Below are 13,247 nucleotides of genomic sequence, written 5' to 3'. Positions count from 1 at the left end.
TGTTACACCCTCTTATCAGTAAATGATAAAAACTAAAATATTTATTTACATGTTCTCTTATGGCCTAGGTGTTAATAAATTATAAATGTATTGTAAACTTGGCAATTTCCAAAAAAAATCTTCCGTGCAGGTAGGGGTCAGAGAAAACGGATTTTCCCGTGCAGGAAAGAGTTAAAGTTATTAACTCCCTTGGATAATTTTTAATCATACAGTCTAGGCGACCACGTGCTCCGACGAGGCCGAAAAATAACGGAATTCCCGGCCCACCCGAACCGATCAACAACCGGCGCCTCTGTGACCAGCGGTCGCAGTAGCGCCTTTGAAGCGCCGCCGCCCTGCCTGACGCCGCCGCCCTGCCTGGCGCCACCGCCCTGCCTGACGGGACTTCCCCAACCGGTCGAGCCACTTTGTGTCTATTGTTACAGGATGGAACTGGAATGTGAGTCCCATACCGCCCCCGAGATCAGTACCGCCGACCCGGCTACAAGTGAAGAACCGTGGCAGTCCGCCCCACCATGGAAACGGGGGAGGCGGTCCCCCATAAATTGCAATAAGACCATTAGATAGGACATCGGGTGCTCGCAGGTGAAGCCATTGCGGAGCGGCTAAAGCCGTGTCCACACTATGCCGCGGCTGGCTTTTGGCAATGCCGCGTTGGCAAAGCCAACGCGGCAAACCTAGATTTTGGCTTGTCGTCTACACGTGAGTTGGCATTCAGTCGCAAAATGTCTGACGAGGAGGATGTACTAGTTGCTTTAGGCGCGTTTGTAATTATCAATCACGAAAAATTGCGTAAACGACGGTTTTGGGTGCGTCCAAGCCTTCAAAGTAGAAGAAAATACGGAACTAGTGAGTTGATGAAGGATTTGGTATTGGATGATGAAGACGAATTAAATCTCGAGTACAGATATGGATGTGGTTTCAAAAACTTTTTTCGAATGAAAAGTAGTGACTTTGAAGATCTTCTAAATAAGATAGCTCGTATCATCCAGAAACGAGACACGTCCTTCAGAAGTGCTATTCCTCCACATGAACGCCTTGCAGTTACTCTGCGGTTTTTGGCAACGGGAGACTCTTACCACTCGTTAAGTTACACATTCAAGATTTCAAAGCAAATAATATCAACCATCATCCCGACTGTTTGTGAAGCAATTGTCAGTGTATTACAGGATTACATCAAGGTAAGAAAAAATTGTATATTAGAAAAAACCTTTATTTGGTAGACATGCGTCTCAAGTTCCGAACAAAACACTCTCCATTACAAATGAAACCCTTATTTACTTAGTTAAAATGAGTATTAAGTTAATTACAATAACAAAAATGAACAAAAGTCTTAACTCAAATTTGAATTTTGAAGAGATGAGGTGTAAAATTCTCTTTTATTTAAATTTGTAAAATTATTATTACAGGTGCATCAATATATTGTCGATAGAGTCATTGTCCGTATGGGTTGATAGCGAGGAGCTTATGACTGAATCTGGAGAGTTTGCCTGTGTGATTCCGTGAAAAGACAGCTGCTCACTACATGGGTTTGGATTGGGACAAGCTGGTGGCATCGGGACAGAAATCGGTTGTTGTACGTAGTTCGGTGTTGGGTAGAATGGCTGTGAGTAACTTCCGCCGATTGGGTTGCCATAGTCGTACTTGCCCATTTCTGCTTCAAACAGAATATTACTAATAAGGTGTTTTGCAATTTTCTGAGCATTTGATGATGGGAGGTCTTTAATACGCAGTCCTACTTGCTCTCCAAAAGATTTGAACTGATCCATACCTTTATGCCGACCTTGGATACTTCTCATAATTGACAGAGCTTCTTCTGTAGCTGTAGTCTTTTTTTTCTTTTGTGGGCCTCCGCCTGGCCGATCAGACTGTTCCTTTGGCAAACTTACACGTTTTCGAGGCGTTTCTCCACTTGGTCCAGCAACTTGGTCCTGGTTGACAGTTTGCGATTGGTTTGCAGTATCTCCATCTTTATTTGTATGCTCGTCCTAAAAAAAGGAAAAGATTAATGATTGGATAATGAATATTGCTATATTGTTGTCATTTTGTTTCAGATGCCAAAAACAGAAGCAGAGTGGAAAGTTATTTCAAAAGAGTTCAATGATAAGTGGAATTTCCCAAACTGTGTGGGGGCCTTTGATGGGAAGCATATTGAGTTGCAAGCACCTATCCATAGTGGCACAGAATATTTCAACTACAAGGGGTTTTTCAGTATAGTTCTATTTGCGGTGGTAGATGCGCACTACAACTTTATCTACGCAAGTGTTGGTTGTCAAGGAAGAATATCAGACGGAGGTGTGTTTAGTCACACAACATTCAGAGATTGTCTGAGGAACAACACAATGCATCTTCCTCCTCCTACTCCTCTTCCTGGAAGAACAGATAAAACACCGTATGTTTTTGTGGCCGATGATGCTTTTCCTTTATCGAAGCACATCATGAAACCATATCCAGGTATTCAAAAAAAGGACTCTAAAGAAAGAGTGTTCAACTATCGGTTAAGTAGAGCACGTAGAGTTTCTGAGAATGCATTCGGCATAATATCCTCTGTGTACCGCATACTACAAAGACCTATGCTATTAAAACCAGAATGGGCTACGCTGGTGGTGTTGGCAGTACTTTATCTGCACAACTACTTGAGGAAAAGTAATTCCAAATCAGTGTACAACCCCGTGGGAACATTCGACTCTGAGTGCTCAACTACAGGTGAGATCAATCCAGGACATTGGAGACAATCCCCTTCAAATCAAGCTTTGGTCAACATTCCTCGAACTTCAAGAAGAAGCACTGATGAGGCACAAGCCACTAGAAAAGAATTTGCAGACTTCTTCGCTTCCCCGGCTGGAAAATTATCCTTTCAACAAGACAAATAATTAGCCCTAACTATGTAATATGTGTTTGATATGAACGTAAAATATAATTACTAATACTTACTAATACAGTCAATCTGTATCGAATTTACTACAAAACGGACCACCCTAATTTTTTTTTGCATAAATCGTTAAAGTTGCCTTAGAAAAGCTTAAGTCCGAGTTTTTGAGAAATGTACGGTTAAGGGTTTTTGAGAAAACTCAAAAAGTTTTTGGATTCGATTTATCTCGAGAACGGTACGTTGTAAGGAAATTTTGAAAATCACATAATTTCAAGGACATTATTATCTACAACTTTTGTCATTGGGTGGATGCGCTAAAATAAAAATTGCATGAAATAGATGGCGCCAAAGTCACCAAAAAACGGTTTTTTTTCACTTTTTCACCGCCCAACAATTTTTTTCGCTCGCACTTTTAAATGCAAAAGTTATTCATCATAAAAAAACCTACAAAAAACATATAAACTTTTTTTGTTGTGCAATAAACTTTTTTCAAGTGTTTTCAAGATTCAGTGCAAGTCAAATGGTCAAGAAGTTTTTAGATTCGAGTTATCTCAAGAAACAGTAAGGTTTGTGAAAAAATTGTATTTAACCAAAAAATATTTAAAAACATTATTATCTACAACTTTCGTTATTGAGTGGATGTGCTAGAATAAAAGTGCATGAAATAGATGGCGTTGAAGTCACCAAAAAACGGTTTTTTTCACTTTTTCACTGTGAAAAAAATTTTTTTGCTCACAATTTCAAATGAGAAAGTTATTCGTCATAAAAAGACCTACAAAAAACATATACACTTTTTTGTTGTGCAAAAAAATATTTTCAAGTTTCAGTGCAAATAATGTTTAATATTGTCATAATTGTAAAAGTCAACTAGAATTGTCCCGTAGTAATGAAAAATGCTCATGAAAAACAAAAATCATTGGAAAATTAAATATTTTAATAATAATTTTCTTTAAATGAGACTTTTATTATTATTTGTATATACTTACTTGTTTACCACGTTCTGCATTTGAAGACGAATTTATGGGACAGGCCCAGTCATATTTTGAAAGCATATAAAGCCGTACGTTTTTGTAAGTGTGCAATAAATTTTGGTGATTTTAAATGCTTTTATAAGTTGAAATTATTGGGTACATTAATGACACTGAAAAATTTTTGAACATAAATTTTTAAAGAGTATTTCTAATATGAAAATGAATTATTTGGACTGTAAAGCTATCACTTTAATGATATGCAAGATTAATGTAATATAAAAAAGGTTGCTTAATAAGGCAAAAGCATCTATGTGAGGTACATTCATTTATTGAGGTACATTATTTGTGAATATAGAGAGGAACATTTATTGTATATTTTAATTTTACAACCACGGAAAACAATTATCTGAAAGGGACTGATTTACTGCTGCCTTAGCCTTTTTTTTCGAGCGCGATTCTACGTCACTGGATGCTCTTGATGAACTTGATGATGATCCTTGCATCACTTGAGTCCGACTCTTCATTTCTTTCCTTGTTTGACATTGAAGTATAATGGACGACTTGGGAAGGATAGTTCAAGTCAATATCTTCAAGGACATCATTTTCCAAGTCTACGCTGGAATATTTGCTGCAATTTTTCGCCACCACAGTACTTGCAAGCAACTGAGCAAGTTAAACCTGCCTTTCTGCATCCACAAGCAGCACCGGCAATTGCCTGTTTTACAGCCGCAGGTGATAAGTTTCATCAGCTTGTCAGGGTGCTGGATCTAATTCTGTGGTAATTGGTTCCAATCCTCGTGAAGTTTTTTTCCATCCCCACTCAGTAGGTGTCCATATTATGACCGAGCCAAGCTTGCACTTGGAAATAAACACGGTAACTATGAAATTTTGCAGCATCTGGTGAAGGTGGCAAAGAACATAGGTTGACTTTCGTTTTTTAGTAGAACATTGTGCGAATTTCTTGAACCGAATTGTAGCAAGTGAGTCGCGGCTGTTGATTCCACCGTACAAAGCTACAAAAATTAACTCCCCATTTGTTTCGACAATTTTCCATGGACAGAATGGGTCGGTGAAATTTTTGGCGACGGTCTGCAAACTTTGGCTGCTGTTCATTAAATCGATTAATTTTTGTTTGCCTTGAAAGTAAGGAGCTGAAGTAGTATCACATCCAGTGAACGCGTGAAGAAGAAGTAAATAAGGTTTCAAAGCCTCATACTTGAAGGAATGCCAGGAATAAATGCGCTCAGGATTTCTTCCGTGTCCTGGTTTCTTCAGGTAGATTTTCGAATCTGCGTTTCCTAGAGCAGTTAGTAGAACTAAAAGGTCAACGTCTTCTCCAATTATAATTGTCGAGTCATGATGAGGAGATTTTCGAGAGCGGTTTCAATAATTAAACGATCGGCATCTTCGTAAGCCTGTCGAACTTCAATACCAACGTCCTCTAATGCCGGTCGAAGAACATCAATGAAGCGATTCTTTGTTGATGTGGTTCGATAAAAAAGATTTCCCTGAGTAAACGGTGATGAGAGTACTTTGGTCAAACTCAATGGAAGGAGAGACGTATCTAGTTGAACGACGTTGTCTTTCAGCGGATTTTGTACCACCGCTATCAATGTCAGGGGAATATCCATCGAAAACTACTGCAACTTTGCCGTCGGAGTAATGTCTCTGTAAGTATGCCACGTACTGTCTGCATATGTCTTGAAACAGACATTCTTTTCTGCCATTTCACCTTGTGCATGAAATATCCTCCATCTACAACGTAGAAACGATGAGGACGCGAAAGCAACAGTTTCTAGTGGAGTGAAAGAGTCGTTATAAAGCCGATTTTTTTTTTCCCCTTGCGAAAACCGTTTTCCATCGAAGAGAGACATTGGGTATGGAGACAACTCGTACGTGGAGGTATTGTTGCAGGTCTTCAGTCGTAGGTTGAGAAATTGCTATTCGTTGAAACAGCAACATAGGGTCAATGGGCACAACGATGTCCTTTACTGTCAACTTCGCCGTCATGGTGGACAATGGTTTTACAGCCTTTTTACGTTCAAATTTTAAAAATCCAAACGTATCATTGATGATTGCAGCCATCATTTCGTTACCCTTTTCTTCTGCTTGATGACAGGTAATAGTTTTCATCTCCTACAACGCCGTTTCCCGATGGAAACTATGTCACTGATTTTCAGGAAATGGACAGTGGGACGCAAACCAGCCATCTAATTTCTCAAACATCTTCGTTATCTCTTTTCCTGCGTGCAATTCTCATGTCGACGTGTTTTGTTCAGAAGTCTGACTATAAACATTGCAAAATGTTTCGAATTGCTCACAAACATTGATCAAGCTGAACATGCCTAAAGCCCACTTTGCTGTTGCATTATATCTGTTATGCCCCGTCCAGGAACTGTGACTCCCTCGCGAGACTTTGCCAGGCGCATGACTGTCTGTTTCAATTGTCTGATCCGGAGATATTCCAGCAAAGTATTTACTGCTTCTTCTAATTGTGCAGTATCCAAGGTCAGTGAACTTGTGGTATTCTGCGGGTGTCATTCTGGATTTCAAAGAAGCACAATCTTGCAAGTAAAGATGCGCGGATTTCGCATAATTTAAAATGCGCACTTGCATGGAAAAAAGGCAGCATCTGACGAACAGTTTTCAAATGTAGAGTCCAATCTCCGGTTCTTTCCGATTCCAAGAACTGTTTCAAGAGGCACGTCATTTTATAATATTGAATCCATAGTTTTTGCTGTCGGCCCTCTGCCTTTCCAACTCGATCATTTTTTTTTTTCAAACAAAGTTGAAAACTTGTCAAAAGATTCTTTGTGACAAGGATCCATAATGTTTGTTCTATCCAAATCACTCAAAATTTCATCTGCAAAATCTCTTGTTTCACGAAATGTCGGCTCATCCTCGTCGAAGATATTCCATAACAATCTTTGCAAGGGCCAAGTTCGTCAAAAAATGTGCTCTTACAGCTCTGGCGTAGGCTTTTTTCCCAGCATCATTTGAGTATTGATCCTTCGGCGTAGATGACTGACTCCCCATACATTTTCCAACCCGCTGCCAGACATGATATTCCCTATCGCACCCATGAACGACATCACGAGATGGAATCCACCTAAACGAACTACAACATTTTTCAGTTCTGAATTCTCAGGAGCAGTTGCAACAATTATCCCTTGCTTTCCAATACAGTTGCTGGTCGAAAGTTACAAATTTTGTTTTCTTGCTTGCTCGCGTTTCCAACTTCGCAAGCATGTAAGAGTGTGGTTAGTACTGTTGAATTGTCCCGTAGGAGGTGCATTAATGAAAGGCAAGAAGTACAGAATCTTGGAAGTGTCGAAAGGTAATGTCTCTGTAATTTGCTCCATGAATACCGTTCCATCCAGGTACCGAACTGTCACAAGTCCATTTTCCGTAGACCCATAGTAAGTCAATGTACGATGGCAAAATAGGTTTTCGAAATTGGATACAATTCATCCAAATTTGCGACTTTGATTGTGTTTAATCCAACAGACGGTGGAATGTCATAGGGTACTAATTCAACGTTTCCCAATTCTGCTACGTTAATAGATCTTCTTTCTTGAAATTTTACGAGACGCTGGTTCTTCAGTTTCGATCGCCGTTGCTGGAGTCACACATTGAATGAGAGCCATAACATGCCAGGAATTACGCCCGTCCAACGTGTTCACGTTGAAGTCCGCGTTATCAGCGACCCACTGTGAAAATCCGCCAGGAAGAATCCCAGGTTGCTGTCTTGAAATATACGAGAGCTCTAACAGTTCAACCTCACTGTACGAGCACGAAAACCCGATGGCAGCTAAAGTATCAACGAGGAATCTGGACGAAAATTTTTTTTTCAAGAAGCACCCTACACCGAGCAAAATTTCGACAGGAAACATCGCGGCGTGTAGCTTTTATGATAGCATGACCTATCGCTGTCACTTGCTTTTTCCAATAGGGGAAGCTTGTCTTCCTTTTGCCAGGGAGTATTAACTTCTTCAAGAAAAATTGACAAGCAATCAGGAACATCTTTTTCAACACCTTCTAAGAATTTCCGTACTTGCAGGATACTGATCAGTGGAATAGAATGTGGAACGAATTGCTTCTCGTACTATTGCTCCTGCCTCGCGTACAAACCCTCTTTTTTTCCTCAATTGGATCCTTGTGCTTATTCGAATACCACGCCTCAGACAGCAGCTGATGTCCTATATCTTTGAAACATACTACTGCTCCAGTACCTCGTACATTAAATATCAATATTTCGTTGCCGTATTTTTCTTGAAGTCTGCGTTTCACCGTTATCTCATGAGGACGATCTTCCTCGGGGATTTGCTCCAGAAAGATGTGACATGGTAAACTGACAGTATTGAGAATTCTCAATGTAGCGATAAATATACAGCATAGCATCATCAACAGGCGATGTGTGCTGCGCCCCTTTTTTTCCAGAGAGCGTATCTTTCCTTCTGAAGTTTGATATGCACGCAAAAATGGTACCGAGCTTGTTTCCCTACCAAGTCAACTTCTTTGATCCTTGACAGTATCTGCAGTGATTGGGCATTCTGGCACCGAAGAAGGGTATCCATCAACGAATCTTTCAATGAAGGTCTGCTTACCATTTTTACTTTTACTGCCGAACCTCCAAATGTGTGCTTTCGATTGTCCACATGTTTTCCGCAAATGAAACAAATGTTTCTGTCAAATTCCTGATCTGCCTTCATTGGAAGCAGAGGATGGACCGGGCTGCACAAGGTCGACATTTTCCTCAACATCCATTTCGCTTACTGCAATATGGATATGTATTACAATTCGTTATTGGTTAAAAAAAATTTCTTTTATATAAAAAAGGAAGCATATTGTGAAATTTCATTAAACATTACATCAATTGTCACTAAAATTTTTGAGCATTATACAGTTTATGTACACTTTTATCCTTCCCTAATTTAAATTTAAATTTTAATAACCAAATTATTATTTATTTTTTATTATTTATTATTATTTTTTATTATTTGTTATTTTTTAATTCAAGTTTTTATTTATTTAATATCATTAATAAATAAACTTCCACTTTTTATCTTGACAATGTTTTATGTAATGTATAATTTTTAAATTTAATTTTGTTTAGTATTTTTCAATTTAAAATATCAGTTTATGTACATTTTTATCCTTTCCTAATTTAAATTTTTATTGTAATAACGAAATTATTCCATTCATTAAATTATTTTTGTAATATTTAAATGTATGAATTACATGTAAATAATAATCAACGTTCACTTCATTCTTTTATAATTATTAATTTCATATATACTGTTCACATTTCGTATTTCAAATTCCAAATTTTCTTGAATGTTATTCAAGTGTCATTAATTTCGTTATTTTTTTAATTCAAGTTTTATTTATTTAATATCATTAATATATAAACTTTCACTTACTTATCTTGACAATGTTTATGAAATTTATAATTTTTACATTTAATTTTGTTTAGTATTTTTTCCATTTAAAAATAAAAACTAATTTCACATTACATGAACGTAAGTAATTTCATTTTCACATTTCATCAATATTTACCTTTGGTACAACATGTAAACAAACGTTTCATGTCAATACGTGACAGCTGATAATATTTACTTTAAAAACAATTGTTTTCTCATCGTAATAAATAATACACAAAGAACATAATGACTATGAAAAAATATTTTACCGTTTCGACACTCCAGATTTTCGTCGTTCGATAACTCTTGAGTCGGCCTCCGAGTAGCATTTCAAGTGAACTCTCACTTTTATTACTGCTATTTCTAAGAGTTTCCTTATCTTTTCTTCTTTTTCGCAAATGCCCAATAACTTCTGCCGACTTTTTCGGACCCGCATCACGACTATTGCTGCCGACGGCACTTTTTTTGCACACGATACAAATACTCATCTTTTCGAAGAAAGTTTTTAAGAATGTTAACTGCTCAAAACTCGCATTTCGACTGGCACGTACAGGCACGAACAGGTGTGCAGGATATACACCTTTTGGGGAGAACCGGTTTTCTAACTCCCCTATTGTAAAACGGTCACGCTAGATACGAAAATCGCTCTTTGTCGCGCTACAACACGAAAACTATCGATCGCATGTAAAAGAAGTTTATATGTTTTTTGTAGGTTTTTTTTATGATGAATAACTTTTGCATTTAAAAGTGCGAGCGAAAAAAATTGTTGGGCGTGAAAAAGTGAAAAAAAAAAAACCGTTTTTTGGTGACTTTGGCGCCATCTATTTCATGCAATTTTTATTTTAGCGCATCCACCCAATGACAAAAGTTGTAGATAATAATGTCCTTGAAATTATGTGATTTTCAAAATTTCCTTACAACGTACCGTTCTCGAGATAAATCGAATCCAAAAACTTTTTGAGTTTTCTCAAAAACCCTTAACCGTACATTCTCAAAAACTCGGACTTAAGCTTTTCTAAGGCAACTTTAACGATTTATGCAAAAAAAATTAGGGTGGTCCGTTTTGTTGTAAAACAGCCTTTTTTCGTGACAGATTGACTGTACTATACTGTGTCAATATATATTTACCTGCGTGATTGTGTCCGTCGTTTCGTTAGGTGTATTTCGATCCTGGAGAAATAGCATGTTGTTATAGCAAAACCATTTACTCTTGTACACATCAGAATTTCCCGCACCAGACTTACTTAAGTCTCTCTCCTTTTTTATTTCACGTAAAAAATGGCACACTAGGTTTTTAATTTTCTTTTCCACTACTGCTTTGTCAACACCAAAAACATCTGCTATTTCTTGAAGAGCATCTTGTTTCTTGTTTCTGTCTTTGTACCCTTTCAAGCGACAGTCCCACAGAACAGGTTTATCACGGTAGAGCTCAATAAGTTGACACACTTTATCGTTCGTCCACTCCATGACTGTACTCGGCACTGTCTCAGCCACAACTGAACCACGTGCATGCCGCGTGAAGCCAACGGTTGGCTCGTCCCCACTACCGGCTCTCACCGGCTTCCTTTGATGGAGACCGACACTAGAGCGATTTTCGTTGGCAAACCATTGGCTCAGCGGCATATGCCAACGACCACGTCTACATTGCATTGGCTTTGCCAACGCGGCATTGCCAAAAGCCAACCGCGGCATAGTGTGGACACGGCTTAATACTCAACAATATGGCGGCGCGGGCGTGATTCACCCTACTGAGGAGCGATGCCTTGCATCCCCGCTCGTCACTTCGCCCTTGTTAAGCTTAACCCTTTGAGCGCCAAGTGCCGACATATCGGCAAGCAGAGTAGTTATGAATATGGCCAACTGCCGAGGTATCGGCAAGGGCGGTACACGTGAATACGGCCAAGTGCCGATATATGGGCAAGTAATACTTTTTTATTTATTGATCGCGTAACAAACTAAATAGCCTACTATCAATATTGGTACAAAACTAAAGCTTTTGAATATAGCTGTAAGAATATGTATTATACATGCAGTACTGAAGCGGTGTTTATGTTACAAAACAAGCGAGAAGTTGCGTGATTCAGAAGGCTGTGGCGGCGCTCTCAGCTGATCGCTTCCCGCGTCACATGGTCATTACTTGTTGTTATTTCGCGCCATTTCGCTATTGTTTGTTTACAGCTAAGGTTATTTGAGTCTTTGGTGAGTTGTTGTGTACTATAATTCTTCTGTTTAGTATTGTTGGATGTGAAATATGAGTGCTCCCAGTAAAAAGAAAACGTTGTCAGTCTCCTGCAAGTGAGAATACATTAGTAAGTGGTTTACAACGTGAAGAAAATGCAGCTTTTATTGATAACAGTGATGATAGTTTTCAAGATGACACTACGAGCAGTAGTATTTCATCTTTGGATGGTGACAGTGAAAGTGTTGATGACACAGACGCTGACCCGGACTTTGAGCCGTACCCGTCAACATCGGGACAAGGTAGGCCTAGGCCTAATGGTAATTTCCACCTCCCTCCAACCCCCAACTTGTATGAATCGTCATCGGAAGATGAGGCCCCACAACATAGCCAGAATGCTAGAGGTGGTCCAAGACCAAGAATGAGAGTTGGTCGTGCTCCTGTTCGAGAAAGAGGTGGGGGCAGATGTCGACCCGACCCAGAACCAGAAAGTAGTAGTTGGGATGAGCTAGCAGAAGAAATTGATCGTGGGTTCGACCATCAATTTACTTTTGAGGAACAACCTGGCCCTAAACATTGCCCTCCGTTAAATTCCAGGCCTATAGATTATATCAATCTGTTTTTTACCGCTACATTTATTGCAACACTGGTAACAGAGACAAACCGCTATGCAACTCAATTTATGTTGGCTAATGTCTTATCTCCTCAAAGTCGCATGAAGGATTGGGTCAGGGTTACTGTAGATGAAATGAAAGGGTTTTTGGCTGTCATTATAAACATGGGCATAGTGAGAAAGCCTAACATTAGAAGTTACTGGGCTAAAAATGCGGCTCACGCTACACCTTGGTTTCGAAAAATGTTTAGCCGAAACCGATTTGAGTTAATTTTGAAATGCTTTCATGTTGTTGATGGGAACACATTGGCCAGACTTGGTGAACAAAACTATGACCCCTGCGGTAGATTCCAACCCGTCATTGAACATGCCAACCGACTTTTTAAGTTTCACTATACCCCCTATCAAAAAGTGTCCATAGACGAGTCATTAGTTGGCACGAAAAAACGAACAGGTCTTACTCAATATCTGCCCAAGATAAAACATCATCGCTGGGGAGTAAAACTGTGGGTACTGTGTGACTCAGTTACACACTATTGTTTGTCTTTTTTTTGTTATAAAGGGGCACAATACGCAACTGATAGTGAACGGAGAGAAATTGAACGCAGTGGCTTGAGCCATTACGTAGTAATGAAACTACTGCAAATGGGAAACCTTCTAAACAAAGGATACCATATTTTTTTGGACAATTTTTTTACCACTATTTCACTGGCCAGAGAATTATATTCAAAAATGACCTGGTTGACTGGTACAATTCGGAAAAATAGAAAGGGAGTAAGAAAACATTTGCTTGGAAAGTATGGTGTTGGTCAAAAAAGGTATCTCAGGAAAGGACCCATATTGCAGATGGCATGGCGTGAGAAAATAAGCAATAAATCACAGTTTATTTTAGTTTCTTCTAAAAGCTTGGCAAAAACAGTTCAATTTACACGCATGAGACGGGGGAGAGTTATAATAAAAAGAAAGCCAGACATAGTTCATGAATACAACATGGGTATGGGTGGTATAGACGGTACCGACCAGATGTTATACACATACTTGGATGAAAGACGTAATATGAAAACATGGAAAAAAGTAATCTTCAACATTTTTGGTCGTATGGTACTCAACGCCTACATCTTATATAAATTGAACACGACAGAAAATGTACTAAGTCGGTTTGAATTTACAGTTTCAATTGTCGACGACT

The 13,247-nt window shown here is 38.8% G+C and overlaps 1 protein-coding gene across 1 annotated transcript; it reads right to left on the bottom strand.

The window, feature by feature from the left end:
- Window positions 1–1,192: 1,192 nt before the first annotated feature.
- Window positions 1,193–10,977, bottom strand: LOC124371784. The gene is made up of 2 exons (XM_046830128.1): window positions 10,395–10,977; window positions 1,193–1,988 (listed from the first exon to the last, which is right to left on the bottom strand). Exons 1-2 carry the CDS (start codon window positions 10,956–10,958, stop codon window positions 1,404–1,406), a joined length of 1,149 nt encoding a protein of 382 aa, XP_046686084.1. The 5' UTR covers window positions 10,959–10,977; the 3' UTR covers window positions 1,193–1,403.
- Between the last annotated feature and the right edge of the window lie 2,270 nt (window positions 10,978–13,247).

The sequence above is a fragment of the Homalodisca vitripennis genome, unplaced genomic scaffold, assembly GCF_021130785.1.
Source record: "Homalodisca vitripennis isolate AUS2020 unplaced genomic scaffold, UT_GWSS_2.1 ScUCBcl_1939;HRSCAF=6194, whole genome shotgun sequence".
In the NCBI taxonomy this organism is placed as follows: Eukaryota; Metazoa; Arthropoda; class Insecta; order Hemiptera; family Cicadellidae; genus Homalodisca; species Homalodisca vitripennis.
Note: the sequence above shows the minus strand (reverse complement) of the source record. Positions and strands in the feature narration are given on the sequence as shown.